The sequence below is a fragment of the Cheilinus undulatus genome, linkage group 4 (assembly GCF_018320785.1).
Source record: "Cheilinus undulatus linkage group 4, ASM1832078v1, whole genome shotgun sequence".
Taxonomy (NCBI): Eukaryota; Metazoa; Chordata; class Actinopteri; order Labriformes; family Labridae; genus Cheilinus; species Cheilinus undulatus.
The window spans coordinates 39,044,229-39,065,807 of record NC_054868.1 but is presented as its reverse complement, the minus strand read 5'-3'; the positions used below and the strand labels follow the sequence as shown (position 1 = coordinate 39,065,807).

The 21,579-nt window shown below is 40.6% G+C and overlaps 1 protein-coding gene across 1 annotated transcript in view; it reads left to right on the top strand.

Annotated features, from left to right (window-relative positions):
• The first annotated feature begins 334 nt into the window (after positions 1-334).
• The window catches only part of frem3 (Fras1 related extracellular matrix 3), a 43,778-nt gene continuing 22,533 nt past the window's right edge, over positions 335-21,579 (top strand). The window contains exons 1-2 of the mRNA XM_041784042.1: positions 335-5,502; positions 6,628-6,717. Of these exons, the coding sequence (XP_041639976.1) occupies positions 474-5,502; positions 6,628-6,717 (5,119 nt within the window). The 5' untranslated portion in view covers positions 335-473. The remainder of the gene's footprint in view (positions 5,503-6,627; positions 6,718-21,579) is intronic.

Here is a 21,579-nt window from a genome sequence, read left to right as displayed (position 1 = left end):
AGTGCTGAAGCATACATATTATCCATATGTACTGTCATTTGTGACAATGGCTTTGATAACACCTTCCACTAAAGTGTGGAAGAATAGTTTGTCACTGGATTTTTATCCCTCACTTGTCTCAGTCAGTGAAGGGCAGAAGGCTGGGTGTTGGTTGGGGGAGCACTTTCACAGTCTTGTCCAATGGTTTGTCTTAAATTAGCCATGGGGGCAGGAGGCTCCCTCCCTGTGCTGACAGAAGGAGGAGCCTTTGCCTGTCACTGTCTACTGTTTCATTATTACCTGCACGGCTCTGCAGCATTCACCACACTTGTGTCTGTGTGGCCACATAGAAACAGAGAGACACACAGAGGACCTGCGCTGAGGCCTTCATCATCACATAGGTTTTTTTTTTCATTATTTTTACCCATTTGGGACACACATCTGCCTGCTACTGCTGACTTTTACAATAAACTGTCAGGCATCTGGCTGCAGATATGGCTGGCTGTCTGCAAAGTTTCTCACTTTGTAAAAAGTGGGAACTTTTAAGATGCCTTTTTGTGACTTTTGCTCTCAGCCTCTGTTTTGAATCAGTAGATGCAGAGCCTTTTGACCCAGCTCACCTATATCACCAAAGATCTGGACCTAATGAAGACAACATCATTATCGCTAACAATGGGATCAGGGTGCCTTTTGGAAGGTCTGTATTTTTGGACCCTTTGAATGACCTGGTAACAGAAGTGCAGCCTGGCGACCGCTGCCACATCACTGTTTTGGACAATGACCCACTGGCCCAGAAACCCGGCATGCTGACCCCTAAAAAGTTCCCCTGTGCGTTTGGACCAGATGAAGTGAAATACACTCATTTTGGATCTCGGAGCCCGAGCAAAGACCGCGTGAAGCTGCAGCTCCGCTACGACTCCCAGACTGACACAGTTATTGTCCCTTTTATGCTGGAAGTGGAGGTGGTTTTCCAGCAGCTTGAGATCCTCACCAGGAATATGCCCCTTAATGTTGAGAAGCTCAGTGGTGACAGCAGCCCTATTGACAAAAAGGCTCTGGAGTTCTCCTTTGAGGATGGTGTCACACAGTGTAAGATTACCACTCTGGTCGGCGCTGGAGGTCTCCCCAGGTACGGCACCCTTTTGAATAATCCCTCCAATGGCCAAATGATTGACTGTGATGAGTTTGTGCAACAGGGCATCCGCTACAAGCATACAGCTAAAACCAAGTCGCCAAACAGAGACTATATTCCAATGATGGTAGAGCTGCAGGATAACGAAGGCAACACAATAATGCAAGAATATTTCCAAATGATGGTTAGAATCAGAGAAGGTGCAGAAAACACAGCTCCTAAACCCAGCTTTGTAGCCATGATGATGATGGAGGTTGATCAGTTTGTGATGACAGCTATAACAAGTGACATGCTTGCTGCTGAAGACGTTGAAAGTGATGCAGATGATTTGATTTTCAATATTACTTCCCCTCTAAGCCATGAGCAGGGTTATATCATCAGCACCGATGATCAGAACTTGCCCATCACCTCTTTTTATCAAAGAGACATCCGAGATCTCAAAATAGCTTACAAGCCACCCTCAGAGGACTCAGAAGTAGAGAGGATATTCCAACTAGAGTTAGAAGTTGTAGACACTGATGGCGCTGTGTCTGATACCTTTGCTTTTATGATTGTGGTGAAGCCGATGAATACCCTGGCTCCAGTTGCGACCAAAAATACAGGGCAGCTATTGTTTGAAGGGCAGTCCAGAGCTCTTTCCAGCTCACAGAATTTAGAGATTAGTGATGAGGACAACCTTGAGGATGTCAGAATAACTGTGGTTGATGGTTTAAAGCATGGAGACCTGACCGTGCTTGGCACCCGCAGGAAATTCTTTACACCCGCCGATCTCGACGCTGGTATTGTGGTGTACCAGCACGATGGCAGTGATACCTATAGTGACAACATTATTTTTAGAATGACTGACGGAAGTAATGAAGTGGAGTTTTTGTTCCCCATAACTATTGCTCCCACTGATGATGAGCCACCGATTATCAATGCAAACACTGGCCTGGTGCTTTTCAAGAGTGAAGTAATGCAGATCTCCCCCTTCATCCTGAGTGCCACAGATATTGATTCAGAAGACTCCACCATTAAATTTATCCTGGAAGCTCCTTACTCCACAGTAGGTGAGCTCTTGCTGAGACAAGTGGAGCCTCCATCTGACCCATCTCTGTGGAAGTTCAGTGAGGCAGATGAGATGTTCGAGCAGGTGGTGACTGAGTGGTTCCAGCAGGATATTCTTGATGGAAAGCTGTTCTACCGTCACATTGGGCCGCATAGCACAACCACTGTAATCGATCATTTTGTTTTCCGGGTTCAGGATGACAATGACCCTCCTAATCCATCAGGGGAACACATGTTTACTATCAAAATACATCCCGTCGATGACCTTCCCCCAGAGCTTCTTCCTGGTACCACCCTTCACATGACTGTTCAAGAGTACGAACTGACACACTTTAAGAAGAAATTCCTGTGCTATACTGATTTGGATTCAGATGATAGGGACTTGAAGTACACCATCATTAAGTCTCCAACTGACACTGATGAGAACAACCCAGCCCCCTTGGGTGATATTGTCCTGACTGACAGCCCTGACACTATAATTACTGAGTTCACACAGGCCCAGGTTAATCACCATAAAGTAGCCTACAAGCCACCAGACCAAGAGCTAGGCATTACACCTAAAGTGGCTCAGTTCACTTTTATTGTGGAAGACACTGCTGGTAACACGGTGGATGGACTTTTTACCATTTTCCTACAGCCAGTTGACAACAAACCACCAATTATCACTAACACAGGGTTCACTGTAATGGAAAGCAGCACATACATCATCACCAGGAAAGAGCTCCATGCCACTGACACAGATACAGAGGATGAAAATATCGTCTTCACCCTGACCCAGATTCCTGTGTACGGGCAGCTGCAGTACGTGGGGATCGACATGGCAAACGGTGAAACATTTTTACTGGAAGACATTGCAAATGGGCGCATAGCTTATACCCACAGTGGAGAGGAATCCCTGAGTGATGCCATTAAGCTTGATGTCAGCGATGGTTTCCATGAGGTTCCCATCACCATTAAGATTACCATCGATCCAATTGATGATGAGATTCCCACAATTATGCTCCCAGAGGGTCTACTTGGAGCATCCATTGATGTGCTGGAAAATGGTGCAACAGAGATCACAAGTAATGTCATTCAGGGCCGTGATGAAGACACAGATGACCTTATGCTCACTTTTATTGTTGAAGACCCGCCAAAGCTCGGTGAAATCCTGGTTCATGGTGCTCCAGCTGAGCGATTCACCCAGGCAGACATCATTAATGGGGCAGTTGTGTACGCTCACACTTCAGGTGAAATTGGACCCATCAAAGAGCACGACTCTTTCAACCTCACCTTGTCTGATTTGTCAGATCAGTGGGTTGTTGGTGGAAACAAGGTTCAAGGGGTGACAGTTCATGTCACCATCCTTCCTGTTGATAGCATTCCACCTATTGTCATTGTTGGAGAGCAGTTTGTAGTAGTGGAAGGGGAGAAGAATGTCATTACCCCAAGCCACATCCAAGCTGAAGATATAGACACTGATGATGATGATCTTCTGTGCACTATCATCGTCCAGCCAACATCTGGTTACGTGGAGAACATCTCCCCTGCAGCAGGTTCTGAGAAATCCAGGGCCGGGACAGCAATCACTGCTTTTAGCATTAAAGATGTTAATCTTGGTCACATTTACTATGTACAAAGCATCCACAAAGGGGTTGAACCTGTGGAGGATCGCTTTACCTTCCGCTGTTCAGATGGTATTAACTTCTCTGAACGCCACTTCTTCCCTATAGTCATCATTCCAGCCAATGATGAGAAACCTGAGATTTTCATCCGTGAGTTTGTGGTAATGGAGGGCATGAGTCTTGTCATTGACACACCTATTCTTAACGCAGCTGATGCTGACATCCCTGGGGACGAGCTGCACTTTGAGATCATCAAAAATCCTAAACATGGTTCAATAGTTCAGCAGCTCAGCACTGGCACCATCCCTGTGGAAATTTTTGATCTGGAACAAATCAAAGAGGCCTCTAATATAGTTTATGAACACGATGACTCAGAGACCAAAGAGGACAGCTTTGAAATCAGACTCTCAGATGGTAAACACAAAGTTGAAAAAACTGTTCTTATCATGGTTATTCCTGTTGATGATGAGACACCAAGAATGGCTATCAATGATGGTCTTGATGTTGAGATTGGAGAGACAAAAGTCATCAGCAACAAGGTTCTGAAAGCAACAGATCTTGACTCTGAAGACAAGGAGCTGACCTATGTTGTTCGCTATGGCCCAGGGCAAGGCTACCTTCAGCGTATCAACAAGTTTGGCAAAGTTTTGGGCAACATCACCCTTGGAATGAACTTCACACAGGATGAAATTGACAACCAGCTAATTCAGTATGTACACACTGGCCAGGAGGGAATTCGAGACCTGCTTAAGTTTGATGTCACAGATGGAATCAATCCACTTATTGATCGTTACTTTTACATCAACATTGGAAGCATTGACATGGTCTTTCCAGATGTTATCAACAAAGGTGTAACTTTAAAAGAAGGAGGGAAAGTAACTCTTACCACTGACCTGCTCAGCACCACTGACATTAACAGTCCTGATGAATACCTCAGCTTTAGCATAACAAGAGCTCCTAGTAGAGGACACTTGGAGAGCACTGACCAACCAGGTGTTCCCATTTCCACCTTCACCCAACTACAGCTTGCTGGCAACAAGATTTACTACATCCATACCTCAGATGATGAGATGAAAATGGACAGTTTTGAGTTTGAGGTGACGGATGGCTTTAATCCTGTCTTCCGTACGTTCAGAGTGTCCATCACTGACGTAGACAATAAAAAACCTGTCTTGACTATAAACAAACTTCTTGTAGATGAGGGAGAAACCAAGCTCATCACACCATTTGAGTTGACAGCTGAAGATCGAGACACCCCAGATAACTTGTTGCGATTCATAGTCACCCAGGTGCCAGTGCATGGGCAGCTGCTTTTCAACAATACCAAGCCAATCACCACCTTTACCAAGCAGGACCTAAACGAGAATCTAATCAGCTACAAGCATGATGGTACTGAATCAAATGAGGACAGCTTCTCCTTCACTGTCACAGATGGCACTCACCTTGACTTCTACATATTTCCTGACACTGTGTATGAGACACGCAAGCCCCAGATGATGACAATCCACATCAACACTGTGGACAATGGTGTGCCCCAGATTGTGGTGAACAAAGCTGCTGCCTCCCTCAAGGTTCTCCCAACAGGTCACCTTGGCTTCCTGATCACCAGCAAGTCCCTTCGGTCAGAGGACCGTGACAGTGCCCAGAAGGTGCTGAAGTACACGGTGTCAGAGGCTCCTCTGCATGGCTTCATCATGAACTTAGCCCTGGGCAATGACAGCGTCAAGACCTTCACACAAGGTAAGCTAATAGCACACCCACTATACATTTAACAAAGTATTTAATTCGTTAAACTAAGCAGATTTATGATTTATATCAATGAATACAATAACTCTGACAGCTCATATAAGAGAGATCAGTTATGAGCTAAGTCCACAGTTCCCTTTGCATAACATAACATTTAAGCATTTTGCATGTTATAATTTTAGCACCCACCCTGTTATCAGTAGTAGTAGGGAGCCATTTTGAGTCAAAAAACTCATGTAAATCAGCTATATACTGTATTGTATGCTAGCTTTTTAATACTTACCTATTAACTTAGTAGTCAATTAACAACAAAAAAGCAAGCAACTAGCCTGCTTTTGAGCACAATAAAACATTCAATAGCATCTGAGAACCACAATTCCCCTTAATAGTTGTTAGAGATCAAACATGGTCACAAGAAATAAGGAATATAGTTCTTGAAGAGGTAAGCTTGTCAGAAATACTACTTCAAAGGAATGCTATATTTCTTTAAATCTGATTGAAATCCAAGCAAGTGATGCTAACTTTTATGTTGCTTTGTTTTATTAAATGTAAGTGTCAGCCTTGTTTTGGTCAAATTACGGATTTAACATTGGTTGAGTAAATTGTCATAAAGTTTAGGTTATGTTTTTGCATGATTTAATAGAAAACACACAGGTAACAAAGATGGATGTAGAAGTAGATGCAGAAAACTCAAATTCCTATCAACAAATTTTATTTAAAAATGAATATCCAATCAGGTAGGTGAGGTTAAGTGTAAAAAGCAGGGAATAAACGTATAATAGATAAATTAGAACCAAGGATTAGTTGTAAGTGAATATGGTTAAAAAAATTGTTGATATTGTTAGGATGCATTATTAATTGTAGAAACTTAAATTATGCTGAATATATGACCACATCTTGTTATTACCATTAATATAATAACCACAGATTAAACTTTTGTAATAGATATTTGAAAATGTGCCCTTCCTTGAAACACTCAAGATGTCTCCTGTAGCCTAGATCACTTTAATTGCAGCCCTAGGGTTGTAATTGAAACCTTGTAAAAGAGTCTTAGTGGTCACAGTTATCTTTCTCTCATTCCCAGCTAACTCTCTCACTCTAAATGTGTTTTACCAACAGCTGATATTGATGACATGAAGATCTGTTACGTGCTTTTGGATGGGAGCAATGCCACGAGTGATATCTTCTACTTCACGATTGAAGACAATGGTAGGAATCCTTTCATATTTCACACCGACACCCAACTCAGGCCTGTTGCTTAGAAATCACTGCCTGAAGGCTGTCCTTAGACTTTATCTGTCTTTTAATGGCTTCTCTAAATTGAAACTTCCTGCTCTCTGTCAATCTCCTGGGTGTTTGCATCACAAAGACTTAAGGCAGTTGGCCATGACTGACACCCGGTATAGAGCCACCCTCTCTTTTCGCCCCACTGGAAAGAGGAGCATGCTTAAAAGAAGGGGTCAAAGGGGACTTGAGCCACACTGTGGCTGTGTGCTGGTAGAAGTGAAAGAGTGGAACCATCCTTAACCTCATGCTTTAAACTTTATGGTTCAGGAACAATAGGATCCTCGCCTCCAGGGTCCTCTTGTGAGTTTTTTAAATGTTGCCTTTCAACCTGTGCTTGAAGGGACACTGTGAAATGTGTGAAGATATGCGTGATAAGCTTTCTTGTCAATACTTACTTTAAGGAATCTATCTCTAAAGAAAACATGCTCTGGCTTGACATTCAAAACTTCTTGAACAAATGCATGAACCATGTTCTAAAAAGAGCACTGGGAATTTCATTACAGTTCATTTAATTAATTCAGTTTCATCAATAACTAATCTCTATTTCCAGACTGGGAAATTGTCAACAACCAACTGGGTCACTGAGGTTTCTTTTTCTTATTTATCTCTTTGCACTTACATACTTTGAGTAGCAGTGTGTCCTCCAGATATCATATTTCCTTAAATTCCCCTCTAACATATGCCTTACTTTTAAAATGTCATATATATCTAAAGCTATAACTGGTCTGATGGTCCTCTGTCAACGTGGTCTCATTATCCTAAAGAATTCTCTTAAATGAACCAGATCTGCATGGAATAGACATGATGATGTAACGTAGAAGCTCTGCAGCCTGTCACCTCTTACTCTTAGGTAGATTTACTTGAACGGCATTATAAATATAGCAGATGCAAAGCAATAAAATGCAACAGGTGGCCTTTGCTATATCTGTATCAGTTATAGGATGCAAACAAGATTTAGAAATGCAATCGATGCAGCAGGGAAAGTTTAGTCTATACTTAATGGCCGTGTTCGGTTGTACTCCACCATCAGCATCAGGGCTAGTGAAGAGCCCTAATTACTGCCTTTTTGTCAGTAAAGTGAGGCCTCTAATTAAGCTCACTGAATCTCAGTAATTAAGTCTTCCCCTGCAGACTGGCAGTGAAGTAGGTGATAATTTATTTTAGGGCTGGGCGATATGGACCAAACTGTATATCTCCATATATTTCAGCTATATCTCGATATTAGATATATATCTCAATATATTTGTCTGTGAGGAAGGAATAAAAACTGATTCAGTTTTGAGTCAAATCCACATGAACTGAATACTGTCTTCTATTGAATCAGATGCATAGGTTGACATGTACATTTATTACATGAAAAGAAACTACCTGTATATAAATTAATAAAGAATTAAATTCATTAAATCAAGAAATAAAGTAAATTAGTAAAGTAATAAGTACATTAAGTAAAGTAATAAGTAGTTATAAAAAGTACATTTCTTCTCTGCGAAACAAAATACATATAGCTGTGCAAATAAGCAAAATGTAAAAAGAGAAAATACAAAACATAAATAACATTTACTACATCTGACCAAGCAGCTTTTCTCTGAGATTGGTATTTCTTTCTATTAAAAGTGCTTTCTCTTGTGAACAGCCCCTGAGTCCTGAACATTCAAATATTTTTTTCTAATGAAGAAAGTAAACTGACATGGGCAATGTAACAAATATTGCTCTCTGTGTTAAGGTAACAAAACAGGAAATATGTTAGAACAAAAACTTAGGCAGGTAAGGCCCCGCTGCTCAACATTTCACAGATTCTGTGCTAGGAACACCATCCTGTCAACAGAATCAGGCTTCAAGGATGCTCTATGGCAGGTTACAATGTTCCCACTACAACTAAAAACTCTGGCACCATGTCTTTAGCAATTTGACACACCACAGCTTTTGTGATATCTCTCTACTTTTAACATTTTCTTTCATAGGGCTCATTGCCCGCTTTTGCCTTTGTTTACCACTTTTGTTGCCCAATTTTGCCCTTTTTTTAAATCACTTTGAACTCATTTTTACCACCTTTTTACAACATGTATCCCTTTTAAGACCACTTGTAAGCCATTTCTGCCACTATTTTGACACTTTCAACAAGTTTTTGCCAATTTCAACCCATTATTTTGGCGTTTTTTTTAACCAATTTACACCTTTTTCTGACTTGTTTTGCCACTTGTTGCCCAATTTTGCATGTTTTTTAATCACTTATAACCCATCTTTGCCACCTTTTGCCTACTTTTGCCATCTCTATGATCCCTTAGTTGGCTGGGCCCTAGAAAGCTCTCCCCTTATAGTCCACCTTGAATAACATTAATTAAAATGTCTATTTTGTATTGATTTAAATATGGTGTGCCTTGAGATTTTGGCTTAACCTTAGGTGTGCCTTGTGCAAAAAAGTGTAGGGATCATATTCAATGTGTGTAGAAATTTTCTGATATTAAAGGTAACATACAGGTCCATTAGAGCTGACATTTGGGATCACATGATTGCACACACCCTGTAGAGATAATGGTAGAAAATGGTGCATAATGAGTTTAAAATCATGAAAAAAAACTTTAACCATGAATAAAAGTATTTGGTTCCTGCATTGAAACAGTTGTTAAAAGGATTTCGCTAAGAATTTTTGAGGGTTTTGGGGAATTTTACTAGTGGAAGAAGACCTACTGAAACATCCTTGGAAAGTTTTACATTCACAAATGTAGATACATGAAATCAGTCCCAAAGTTCTGTATCTTTTTCAATGAGTTCCTAATATTTATTAAAGCCCTTAAAGTCATGAAAAACGAAAAGGCAAGGAATCTTCTCGACACTATAGAGGAATACAAACTGCAAGAAAAGCCCTAGCACTTTATTTTCCATTATCTTTTTTGTTTTTCTTTATAAGCTGATTATTTATGATTTAATTTTATTACATTGGATTTGGTTGTTTTAATTTCTACTTTGTAATTTTACCTATGTTTTGAACATGCACCTGAGCCTATTTTCTTTATATATTTGTATAAGATCTACATGCCACATTATTTGTATTTTCAATTTTGTCAATAAAAAAAAAAAAAAAAGACGACCTACTGAAAAAAGTGGGAAGGGGAATTCCCAAGTGGGAGGAGCCAGACTCAGACCCAAGCAACTAAGATCAAAGAAGCGGAATGCATCAAAGACCATTCCATTCTACCTTATAGTGCTGCTGTCAGCTGGGATTAATCCTGAGTCAGAGGTGAAATTAGAGAAATTTTCAAGGCTCACCAAAGGCAGACAATTTATTGTCAACATTTGTTGGTTTAGATTAGCCTTACCATTTTAACTCAACGTTAAAACTACAGCGAAATGCCAGGAAAGGTGAAATCTAGCAAAAAGGCTGACACCTTTAAAACACAAAGTGGCAAGATTCAGGAGAACATTCCCAACTTGGACATGGAATCCAGAATAAATGAGATGAACTGGCAACCAGAGACAAAGCCCAAGGAGGAGAAGAGGAAGAGAGAGGAGAAGAAACAAATGATGAAGGAACAGGAGAACCTCCAGGTTTTATATGACAAGCTCAACAAGAAATATGAGAAGGAGGTGGCGACTTTGAAACATCAGGTTGGCACTCTTGAAAATGAGCTTGAGGAGGAACTCCAGTCCCATACAGATGAGACAACAGAGTACCAGAAAGTTATCTCTGATCTGAAGGCTGAACTAAAAGCCCTCCAAAGAAAGACAAAGGAGGAAATTCAAGGCCAGAAGGAGACTTACTCTGCAAAGGAGACGGATCTGCTGCGCAAGGTGACAAATCTCCAAAATCAGATAAGCCTCCTCCCACAACAGGATGAGAAGAGGAGACAAGATCAAGAGAGAACTGCTACTCAGCTCCGTCTGGAAAGGGTCAAGAACCGGCGCCTTCAAGAGGATCTAGGGCTGGAAAAAGAGAGGACCAAGATTCTCCAAGAAACACAGGAGAAACTGGCCACAGAGTCAAAAAAGGAAAGAGAGAAGGATAGACTTCTCAAAAAACAGGATGAGGAGAGAAGAAAAAACCTAGTGAGGTTGGCTGCTGAGCTCCGCCTGGAACGGGCCAAGAACCAGCGGGTTCAGGATGATCTAGTTGAGTATAAACTCCTCAAACAAGAGGATGAAGAGAGGAGAAGAGATCTGGTGAGATTGGCTGCTGAGTTCCGTCTGGAACGGGCCAATAACCAGCGCCTTCAAGAGGATCTTGGGCTGGAAAAAGAGAGGACCAAGCTTCTCCACGAAACACAGGAGAAACTGGCAGCTGATTCTGAAAAGGAAAGAGAGAAGTATAAACTTCTCCTTCAAGAACAGGAGAAATTAGCTGCTGAGTTTCGACTTGAAAAGGAGAAGAACCAGCATCTTCAAGAGGGTCTTGGACTAGAAAAAGAGAGAGCCAAGCTTCTCCAAGAAACACAAGAGAAACTGGCAGCTGAGTCTGAAAAGGAAAGAGAGGAGTATAAACTTCTCCTTCAAGAACAGGAGACATTAGCTGCCAAGTTTCAACTTGAAAAGGAGAAGAACGCGCGTCTTCTAGAGGATCTTGGACTAGAAAAAGAGAGGACCAAGCTTCTCCAAGAAACACAGGAGAAACTGGCAGCTGATACTGAAAAAGGAAGAGAGGAGTATAAACTTCTCCTTCAAGAACAGGAGAAATTAGCTGCTGAGTTTCGACTTGAAAAGGAGAAGAACCAGCGTCTTCAAGAGGATCTTGGACTAGAAAAAGAGAGAGCCAAGCTTCTCCAAGAAACACAGGAGAAACTGGCAGCTGAGTCTGAAAAAGAAAGAGAGGGGTATAAACTTCTCCTTCAAGAACGGGAGACTTTAGCTGCTGAGTTTCAACTTGAAAAGGAGAAGAACCAGCATCTTCTAGAAGATCTTGGACTAGAAAAAGAGAGGACCAAGCTTCTCCACGAAACTCAGGAGAAACTGGCAGCTGAGTCTGAAAAGGAAAGAGAGGAGTATGAACTTCTCCTTCAAGAACGGGAGACTGTAGCTGCTGAGTTTCAACTTGAAAAGGAGCAGAACCAGCATCTTCTAGAAGATCTTGGACTCGAAAAAGAGAGGACCAAGCTTCTCCAAGAAACTCAGGAGAAACTGGCAGCTGAGTCTGAAAAGGAAAGAGAGGAGTATAAACTTCTCCTTCAAGAACAGGAGACTTTAGCTGCTGAGTTTCAACTTGAAAAGGAGAAGAACCAGCATCTTCTAGAAGAAAGGGAGAAAGAAGCTGCTGATCTCTTACTGGAAGGAGAGAGGAACAGGCTTCTTCAGCAAAAACTGGAGAAGTCTGCTGCTGATCTCAAGAAGAATAAAGAAATCATCCAACTTCTTCAAGAGGAGCGGGAGAACCTCCAGGTTTTATATGACAAGCTCAACAAGAAATATGAGAAGGAGGTGGCGACTTTGAAACATCAGGTTGGCACTCTTGAAAATGAGCTTGAGGAGGAACTCCAGTCCCATACAGATGAGACAACAGAGTACCAGAAAGTTATCTCTGATCTGAAGGCTGAACTAAAAGCCCTCCAAAGAAAGACAAAGGAGGAAATTCAAAGCCAGAAGGAGAGTTACTCTGCAAAGGAGAGGGATCTGATGCGCAAGGTGACAAATCTCCAAAATCAGATTAGCCTCCTCCCACAACAGGATGAGAAGAGGAGACAAGATCAAGAGAGAACTGCTACTCAGCTCCGTCTGGAACGGGCCAAGAACCGGCGCCTTCAAGAGGATCTAGGGCTGGAAAAAGAGAGGACCAAGATTCTCCAAGAAACACAGGAGAAACTGGCCACAGAGTCAAAAAAGGAAAGAGAGAAGGATAGACTTCTCAAAAAACAGGATGAGGAGAGAAGAAAAAACCTAGTGAGGTTGGCTGCTGAGCTCCGCCTGGAACGGGCCAAGAACCAGCGGGTTCAGGATGATCTAGTTGAGTATAAACTCCTCAAACAAGAGGATGAAGAGAGGAGAAGAGATCTGGTGAGATTGGCTGCTGAGTTCCGTCTGGAACGGGCCAATAACCAGCGCCTTCAAGAGGATCTTGGGCTGGAAAAAGAGAGGACCAAGCTTCTCCACGAAACACAGGAGAAACTGGCAGCTGATTCTGAAAAGGAAAGAGAGAAGTATAAACTTCTCCTTCAAGAACAGGAGAAATTAGCTGCTGAGTTTCGACTTGAAAAGGAGAAGAACCAGCGTCTTCTAGAAGAAAGGGAGAAAGAAGCTGCTGATCTCTTACCGGAAGGAGAGAGGAACAGGTTTCTTCAGCAAAAACTGGAGAAGTCTGCTGCTGATCTCAAGAAGGATATAGAGGTCATCCAACTTCTTTAACTTCTGGACTCAGATAAGTCCTCAGTCCAGTCCCCCTCTCCTCCTTTTGGGTTTTCCCCGGGTGCTCCGGTTTCTCCCACATAAAAAAAAGAATCAAAAATAGGAGACATTAAAAAAAAAAAAAAAAAAAAAAGTTTTGATTGTCGTGATAATTACTTGTTTTACATTATAATAAAATAAATATATAAATGAATAACTGATGAAAAGTTGTTAACATATAAGACATAAAAGTTGTTCATTTATATGTCATCTGTGTAAAAGCATTAGCAGGGTTCAATTTATGAATTGTGATGTTAAATAAAACTAACTGTAATGCACTAATGTGAGGAATGACAAACCTCAGTTATTTTTGAGTATTTTCTTACATATTTTTATGGTATATATAAATATGTCATTGTGCACATAAGCACAACTGTTAATATCTCCCAGAGCTCTGGAAGCCTTGTGCTAATGTCTGTTTGTTCCACTATGACAAGGTGGGCTGTCAGAATGATTTTCAAAAATTGCAGCCAGTGCTCTCGTGGATACCCCTGCGGTTGATAAAATATGTGGGAAAAGATGATAACGTGACACTAAAAACATGTTTTATTCACTCGGGAAAATAAAAGTTATATAGCTGGTTTTGATTTTTAAGATTGAATTCATAAAATAATCAAGTGACCAGTGTTAAAGTGAAAGACTGAATGATGCATTTGATCCAGAAAGTGTTCTTCAACAGAGTTCGGTACATCATCGTTTTAATGTTGAATTTAGTCCCCACAGGTTGGACTTCTGTAACTGAGTTGAAAACTTCACTCATGGTGCAAAAGTGCCCACAGACATTCTGGGCTCATAATCCAAGTCCACACCACAGATCTGAAATATTAGATGCTTCACTTTCCTGTGTATTAATAAATCCATGATGCTGAAGCAGCAAACACATCCGTGATTGTGCTTTCAGTCACTCTGTGGTTCCTCTCTGGTCAGTCTCTATTGGATCCTCTATATACTATATTACACTGTATTGAAAGGCTGATATGGAGAGGGCAGTGGTGTTCTAAAGGTGAAATGCTCAAAATAAGGCTGAACAATACTGGGGAAAATGGCATTGTGATATCTCTTTCCTGTCATGTACGCTCATCGGCCCTCATATTAGGAACATCTGACCTATGTCTTGTTGCAACAATCTAATTAGCCAATCACGTGGCAGTGAGCAGTGCATTTAGGAATGTACAAATGGTGGCAGGAGACCACACGAGGTCTTACTCCTGTCAGGTAAGAACAGGAAACAGGGTCAACAGGTCACACAGGCTCACTAATTGGACAGTGAAAGACTGGACTGATGTTGCCTGCTCTGGATTTCTGCTGTGTCATGCAGCATGGAGAGCCAGAGTTTGGGATGAACAACATGAAGTTTGGATCAATCCCAGTGGTGTAGTGGCGTCTGCAAAAGTTGAATAAAACAAGGTTATCTTTAGTGTCATTCAACAGTGGAAATGAATGAAATCCTTTGGTGCCATCATAACAAAAGTAATTCTGAAAATACCGATATCTCTCAAGAGTGGGTATACCTGTAATGTGATTAGGAGTGCCATGTGTAAAGTGTTTCCATCAGGTTGAAGTTAAGGGCAACTTATTCTGTGCTTTGTTGTAGTGTCTGTTTAGTGCACAATAAGAAGTGATTTTAAAAATTCCATTTTATTTTGCGAAGAAAGGTTTATATTATATAATAACATTATGAAGGCCAGTCACATTGCAACACTTTATTACTGCAACTTTATTAGGTACACCTGTTCAGTTGCTTGTTAACACAAATAGCTAATCAGTCAATCCCATTTCTAATGAGCGTTAGTAGCTCTACTGCTGGTATCAGCTGGGAACAGGGTCAGTTATACTTTGAATCACATACTAGCAAATTTAGGTATGAAAATATAATTTCAAGGATTTTGAGTAAATTTGCTTCCTTCATTGGCTGCTTTTTACTTACCACAAGTATTTTAGGCTTTTTTGCTGTGTTATGTCTTAAAATAAGATCTATATCTGGACTCATTCATCAGGTTAGTGTGGCTAAAAAGAAAGATAATGAAATAGGAATTAGACAAAAGCATTAGCCTGGGTTCTAGTTTTTGCAGTGTAATCTGCCAGCAGTGAAGCTGGTTTGCAGTTCATGTCTGCAAGTGGAGGTTTTTTACCAAAGGAAGGGAACACAAGAGCTTCAATTAGCTCAGCAGTCCTTTTTCCGTTTGCTTTTATACACTCTTTAAGCTTCCAGCCAACTCAGCTGAACCAGATGCAATGATGCATGCTGGGACATTAAACAAAACTGTTTCTGCATGACCACAGATCACATGGAAAGGCCAAGGACAGTGCTGCCTTCACACCTCAGCTTACATGAAGCTAATTGCACCCACATTATTATAAGCCCATGGCACATAGACACAGGCCCACATTGAAACACAAAAACAAAAAAAAAAGCATGCACATTTGAGGAAAGATCAAATATCTGGTAAGCCAGCTGATGAATCCCTAGAGGGAAGTGTTGAAGGGGTGAGTCCTGGGGGATGTGGGATGTTCCTGGACATGTAGGGACATGCAGGAGGAGAGTGAGCTAATGGTCAGCCTATCTGTGTAAAGATCTAAGTAGGTGAGCTGTTTGAGTGGGAAGCTAGAACCCTGGTCATTGCAGATTTGCAAACAGAGATTATCTCCTCCAATAAGTCAATTTGCATACTTTTCTTAACCATAAATGTTATTAGGCTATTGGAAATCTTTGCACAGATGAAATACAAAAACACATTTGCAAAGACAAGGCAGGATTCTTAATGAATGCAAATGTCCTTTCCATTTCATACTACTGTTATAGTAAGTAACCAGTCCCTCACAGACATATTTTTGCACTGACTGGAGCAACATCATTCTGTTTCCTAAAAATACTTTAGAACTCTTTCACAAGTCATTTGTACTGATCACAGCTCGGGTGTGACCTCAATTTAGGAAATGCCCTTCAGACTGATAAGAGACTGATAGGGACTACTGCTTAAAGGTCTTAGCAGCTTGTGAAAGAAACCTGCCACAACATGCACTCGACTGATGCTTCTTCACAAGTCAAGAACACAAACAAGCACACACACAAAGTTCAAATAATTAACACATCACAGACCAGGGTAGTTTCATCCACTAAAGTTTCCGTTACATATATATTTCTGCAACTTTCTCAATATATCTGCAGATAGAGTAAGAGTAAGAGGCTTAAAGTGTCTGAAGCAGTGATAGCATGTGTGTGGCCAGGCACAGCTGAAGTGTGTGTGTTAGTAAGAGGTCAGGAGCCGACATGCAGTTTCACACCAAGAGACTCTGAGTCGACCTGCTGGTCAGCAGCTAAATTCCAGACTCTGAGGAGAGAGTAAGTGTAGCTCTATCAAGTCAGGACAAACCAAGCAGAATATTTGGCCTCAGACCTCTCGGCAGAAATGTGTTCCATAAATCAACCACACAGCAAAAAGAGAAGTAAAGCTGAGGATGATGCATTGTAGAATGCTTTGTTTGCTTGTAGATTTTGGGGGTTTTGTAAGACTAAATTAATGGGTATACTTTTAAGATAACATTATGCTGATAGCTGGGAGTGATCAGATAGTGGTACTAATCTGATTTGATAGGTTTAAATGTACTTGAGCAATGCTTAATCAGAAAAATTAGGTTGAAATTATTCTGTAAAAAGTTTGATTTCTTTACACAAGTACATGGCATAAAACAGCAAAACCACTGCTGACTATTTTTCCTCTGTCCAGCCTCTCCACCGTATGGCATGCTGATGAAGCAGGGTTTGTGTTGACCCAGACTCATTGACTGTGCTACAGACATTAGCACCCCAAGCTCTCAGTACTTTTAATGCAAAACACAGCTTGTTTTGTTTTATATCTTAAGCCCTTTTTACACACACAACATTTCAACCCAGAAAATATTTTTGACTTTCTTTTTTACACTTGTCCCTAATGGCAGGAAGTTTTCCTGACGTTTGGGTGTCAGTCAATTGGGGAGGTACAAGGGGGCCAGGTAAATCAGGAAATTTCCTGAAGTTTCATTCAGGTATGAATGGCGCTTTAGCGCTTCAGTAAGCTAGGTGAAAAGGCCATTCACAGTGGAACAAAACTCCTACAAAGTTCCTGATTCTACCTCGGTAAGCTACACAGGTGAACGCAACCTACTGACCCTGACTTTATCCTGAAATTTCCCTCCTTTTCTTTCAAGTACATGTTATTTGTAATCTATTGCTTTCTTTTCCTGTAAATTTGTTCTGTTAGGAGACAAAAGTTTAAGAAATGATTTATGTTTGTTGTAGGCTGCTATTATATCTGTAGGATTGTTACATTCAAAGATACAGATCTGTGTTACATTTGTGTTTAATTGTGTTGTTGTTAATTACATTTATGGGGGTGTTATTATGTTGAAAGGTGTGACATATGTCTGTTTGCAGAATTTCTTGATCTCTGACTAAGAGCCTATAATGAACTACTTAATCATTCTATCTGGCATTTGGAATTCTTGCAAAACTTTTACAGATGAACCCATTGTTTTTTTTGTGGCGTAGCATTGGCCTCAAACTCAAACTGTAGTTCAACTTGGGTCAGGCTTTTGCACTGCTGGGAATTTCTATTGGAATACCAATAACCTAACTGAAAGTGACCAGGTCAGAAGCTGCCTACAGCCATTCAAAGACTTGGATGGTGAGGCAATAAATGCTTGTGTTTACAAGTCAAAACATATATCCTTGTCCATTAGGCATGGGCCAAGTGAGCCAGAGGCGAAGAGAAAATCGTTTATTTACACTCTGACATGTTGAAACGTTTTGGGCTTTCTTAGTCTTAAAACTAGGGCAATATATTCTTGTCAGATGTTTGGACTTTGAAATGTATCGGTTTTCAGAAAACTTCTTCTCTTTAGGTACAAGTAGCCTCAGATTTCCCTGCAGCGCTAATCAAACTTTAACAGATTGGAAGAAAAAGATAAGAAAGCCTCTGCATTCGGCGTAGTTGACTTGATCTCTCAGCGTCTTTTCAATGGCAACAATAAAGTCTTCCAGCTCTGTAGAGGGTTCATAGACCCCAGTGGGTTGAGTGTTATGTGATCATTCAGAGCCGGGCGAGGAATGCACTTCCTTGGAGACTGCAGACTCCAGGACCACAGACAGAGCAGGGCCTGGAAGTAAAGTGGTATCCCATGCAGACAGGTGTGTACGTGAGACGGAAGGCTCTGTGGGGATCCCCTTTCAAAGCCCCCCTAGTCACCCCACTCCTGTCTCCCCAGATATCCAACCCAATCCCAGATAGCCCGATAACCTGCACCTCTACTGTGGAGGTGCTCTCATTCAAGGGCCACCTCCCTGGAGTGTGCAATGATACCAAGAACAGGAAAATCCACAAGAAGAGGCAGAAGTGTGTCTTTATTTTTTATCATTTTAGAGTATGACTTCTTTAATTTTTCCTCAGTACAGTGGGTGTACAGTGTCATACAGTGGAGCTGTGTTTGAGTGACAGAGCCATGTTACACCCCGACTTCCTAACTGTGTTTGGGGATCTTACATGTCACCCATGTCAACAGTCGCAGAGAGATTTACTGGCTAATGGTGCCACAGACGGGGCCCCCTGTGTCCAGAAGAAGCTGTGGCCTCTCAGACCCCATCCACCACACCCCGTGCTGTTCTCCCTCCTCCTCTAAGACCCCTTCTTAGTATTCTTTTCTTTAGTGTTTTCCTCATTTTACCTCTTCTCCATTTCTTGCCTTTTCTTTCCTCACAGAGGGACTCCCCTATCCCTTTCATTGCACAATGCTATAACCTAGTTCCCTGCCTTTCTTTCCCTTTTTGTCCTTTTTCTTCAGCTTTGATTTATGGTGGCTGCAGGGCTGCAGGGGTGGGGAGTTATGATGTATGGCTACACCAGTTATTCTTAACTGCTCTCTCATATGGCAAAGCTGTTGCTGCCGCTGGCCAAGCAGTCATTGAGTTACTTCTTTCCTCGTCCTTTTCTTTTTGGCCACAGTGGCCTTAGTGCTCTGAGGGTAGCAGGGCCTTTCTGCAGGATTGTCACTTGGACCACCATTTTTTAGTCTAGATTGAAATATGTTTTACATTTTATGGCTGGTTTACCTTTAAATCTGGTGTTGACAAACTTGTTGGCATTTGGATGTATGCTCCTGATTTCAGTGTTGTGTCACAGCCATTGGATTGGATCGTTATGGGCTTTGCTACAGTAACTTTTGTTCATTTTAGAAGTAATTCATGCAAAAATTTTCATTGATATAGATACTAGTGAAATAACTTATCACCAAATTATTTTTTTTAACTTATTGGTGATTGAGTTAATGGCCCAGTGAGGAAAAGTATTACATTTTCTTCAATACTAACAGTTAATCTGGATATTGAGCTAACTGTTCAAAACAATAATTAATGTGACCCAGATATAGGGAGGTGTTTCCCATCAACCAGTTTTTTTTGAGTCAAGAAGGATAAATGTAGGCCATACCACACTCTGGCACTTCAGCTCAATGGTATTTGAAGCAGCACATAGCTTTAAAGTGTCTTGTTCTGGATATCCATGTAGTTACAATCAAGCAAACTAAGAAAAACAGCATATGTCACTTACTACTGACGGACACATTGTAGACATTGAATATCTGTGAAGTAAAGTCAGGTATGGTCAGAAATACACCTGTAGTTACTGCCTATCACTAGTTGCAGCAAAAGCGATACAAAATGAGAACTCCTTGTTTGCTATTTAACTGTCCATGTAGTGCCAAAATCAGGTCCACATTTAACTTCCTTGACTTTGGTTTCGACACAACCTTAACAGCATCAGGCATACTGTTTTTAGGTAAAAGTCTGTGGCTATAAGGATATGCAACATGCTACAAAGGTGAAAATGGTAGACAAGGATGAGGTGCACATAGGTGTTAAAAGTTGGAGCGTGATTGCATACCCATGTTTAGCATGACAAATTTTAGGGCCACATGAAACAAAACCCCAAAGATTTTGACATCAAAGTCACAGGAAGAAAAGAAAGAAAAGGTCAATACAACGAGGTTAAAGCCCTAGATTTATAACGTCAGTGTCGTAAGTGTAAAAGATTCAAGTTGGAAATTTGTTACAGTAATGTTGAAATGGACAAGATAAATGTAAACTTTTGAGATAAAATCATAAATTAATGAGGTCAGTGTTGTACATTGGTATCCTTATTTTATAAGATTAAAGTCATAGTTGTATGAGCATGAAAGCAGTCAAACAATTTAAAAATTCTCTTGGCATTTCTTTAGTTAATCCTGATTAATCTTGTGTTTGACTGCATTCTGGACCATTTGTGTTTCATTTTGGATTTTGTCTTAAACTAAGGGTTATTGACAGACCTGCTTTTGGGTAGATCAAAGATCATGACCTGAATTTAACCATGGAAAAAAAAACTATCCATCCATCCATTTTTATATCGCTTATCCCGTTGGAGCCTATCCCAGCTGTCACTGGGTGAGAGGCAGGGTACACCCTGGACTGGTTGCCAGTCAATCACAGGGCAGAGAAAGGAGCTAATAGATTGAAAAGCGAACAAGGGAATAGTAATAACTCAAATGTGCATTTGTACAGAAGACTTTGACTTGTTATTGCGCTGTTTCTTAGATTTTGAAACTGAATCGAGACATTTAGGGTCCTTTTTATAGATTGCTGTGGCTGCAGCTGCAGGGGCACGTTGCAGTGGCCTTACTTAAGTGTGCTAAAAGGGACAATAAAATATATGATAATTGTGAGTGCAGAATATTGATGCATTAAATATGAACCCTAAAAGCATCGCAGTTAATTCAGTAATGCTGACAACACTAGTAATTAACAAATTTCATTGATAAAGATAGTTCTAGAGCTGAAGGTTAGCTGCTTTTTGACATCTGACAAAGTCAGACCTGATGGCATTGTCTAATTAAACTTTAAGCGCATGGAATAAGTGTGCAGGTTTTGCCTTTTCTTTTTCTATGCTTTTTTATATTACCTTTTTAGATAAACCATGGACTAAAATGAAATCTTTTTTCTTGTAAATGTATTACTTTAATTTTGTTAATTTGACTTTAATCTCATAGAATTATGACTTTATTGTTTCTTTAACAGTGCCATAATACTTTGTCATAGTTTGCCATTAACTCACACTCTGTCATTAGATATATACTTGACATGTTTTTTTTACTTTTAAACCCTTAAGCAAGAAACTTGACTTAACATCTAATGCTAATTCTAATGCCAATGCTACCGTGCTACATATTATACACTTAAAGTCATGTTTTGGGAAAAATACATGAGGTTTTATGTCATTATTCCTCAGTCAAGATAAAAAGTTTGACTAAATCAATTCAACATAATAAAATCTCTTTGATACATGTTTATCTCAGTATTTTTCCCCAAAAATTGTTTTGGACCCCCTGCAAAGCGTGTTAAGCAAGCAGGCT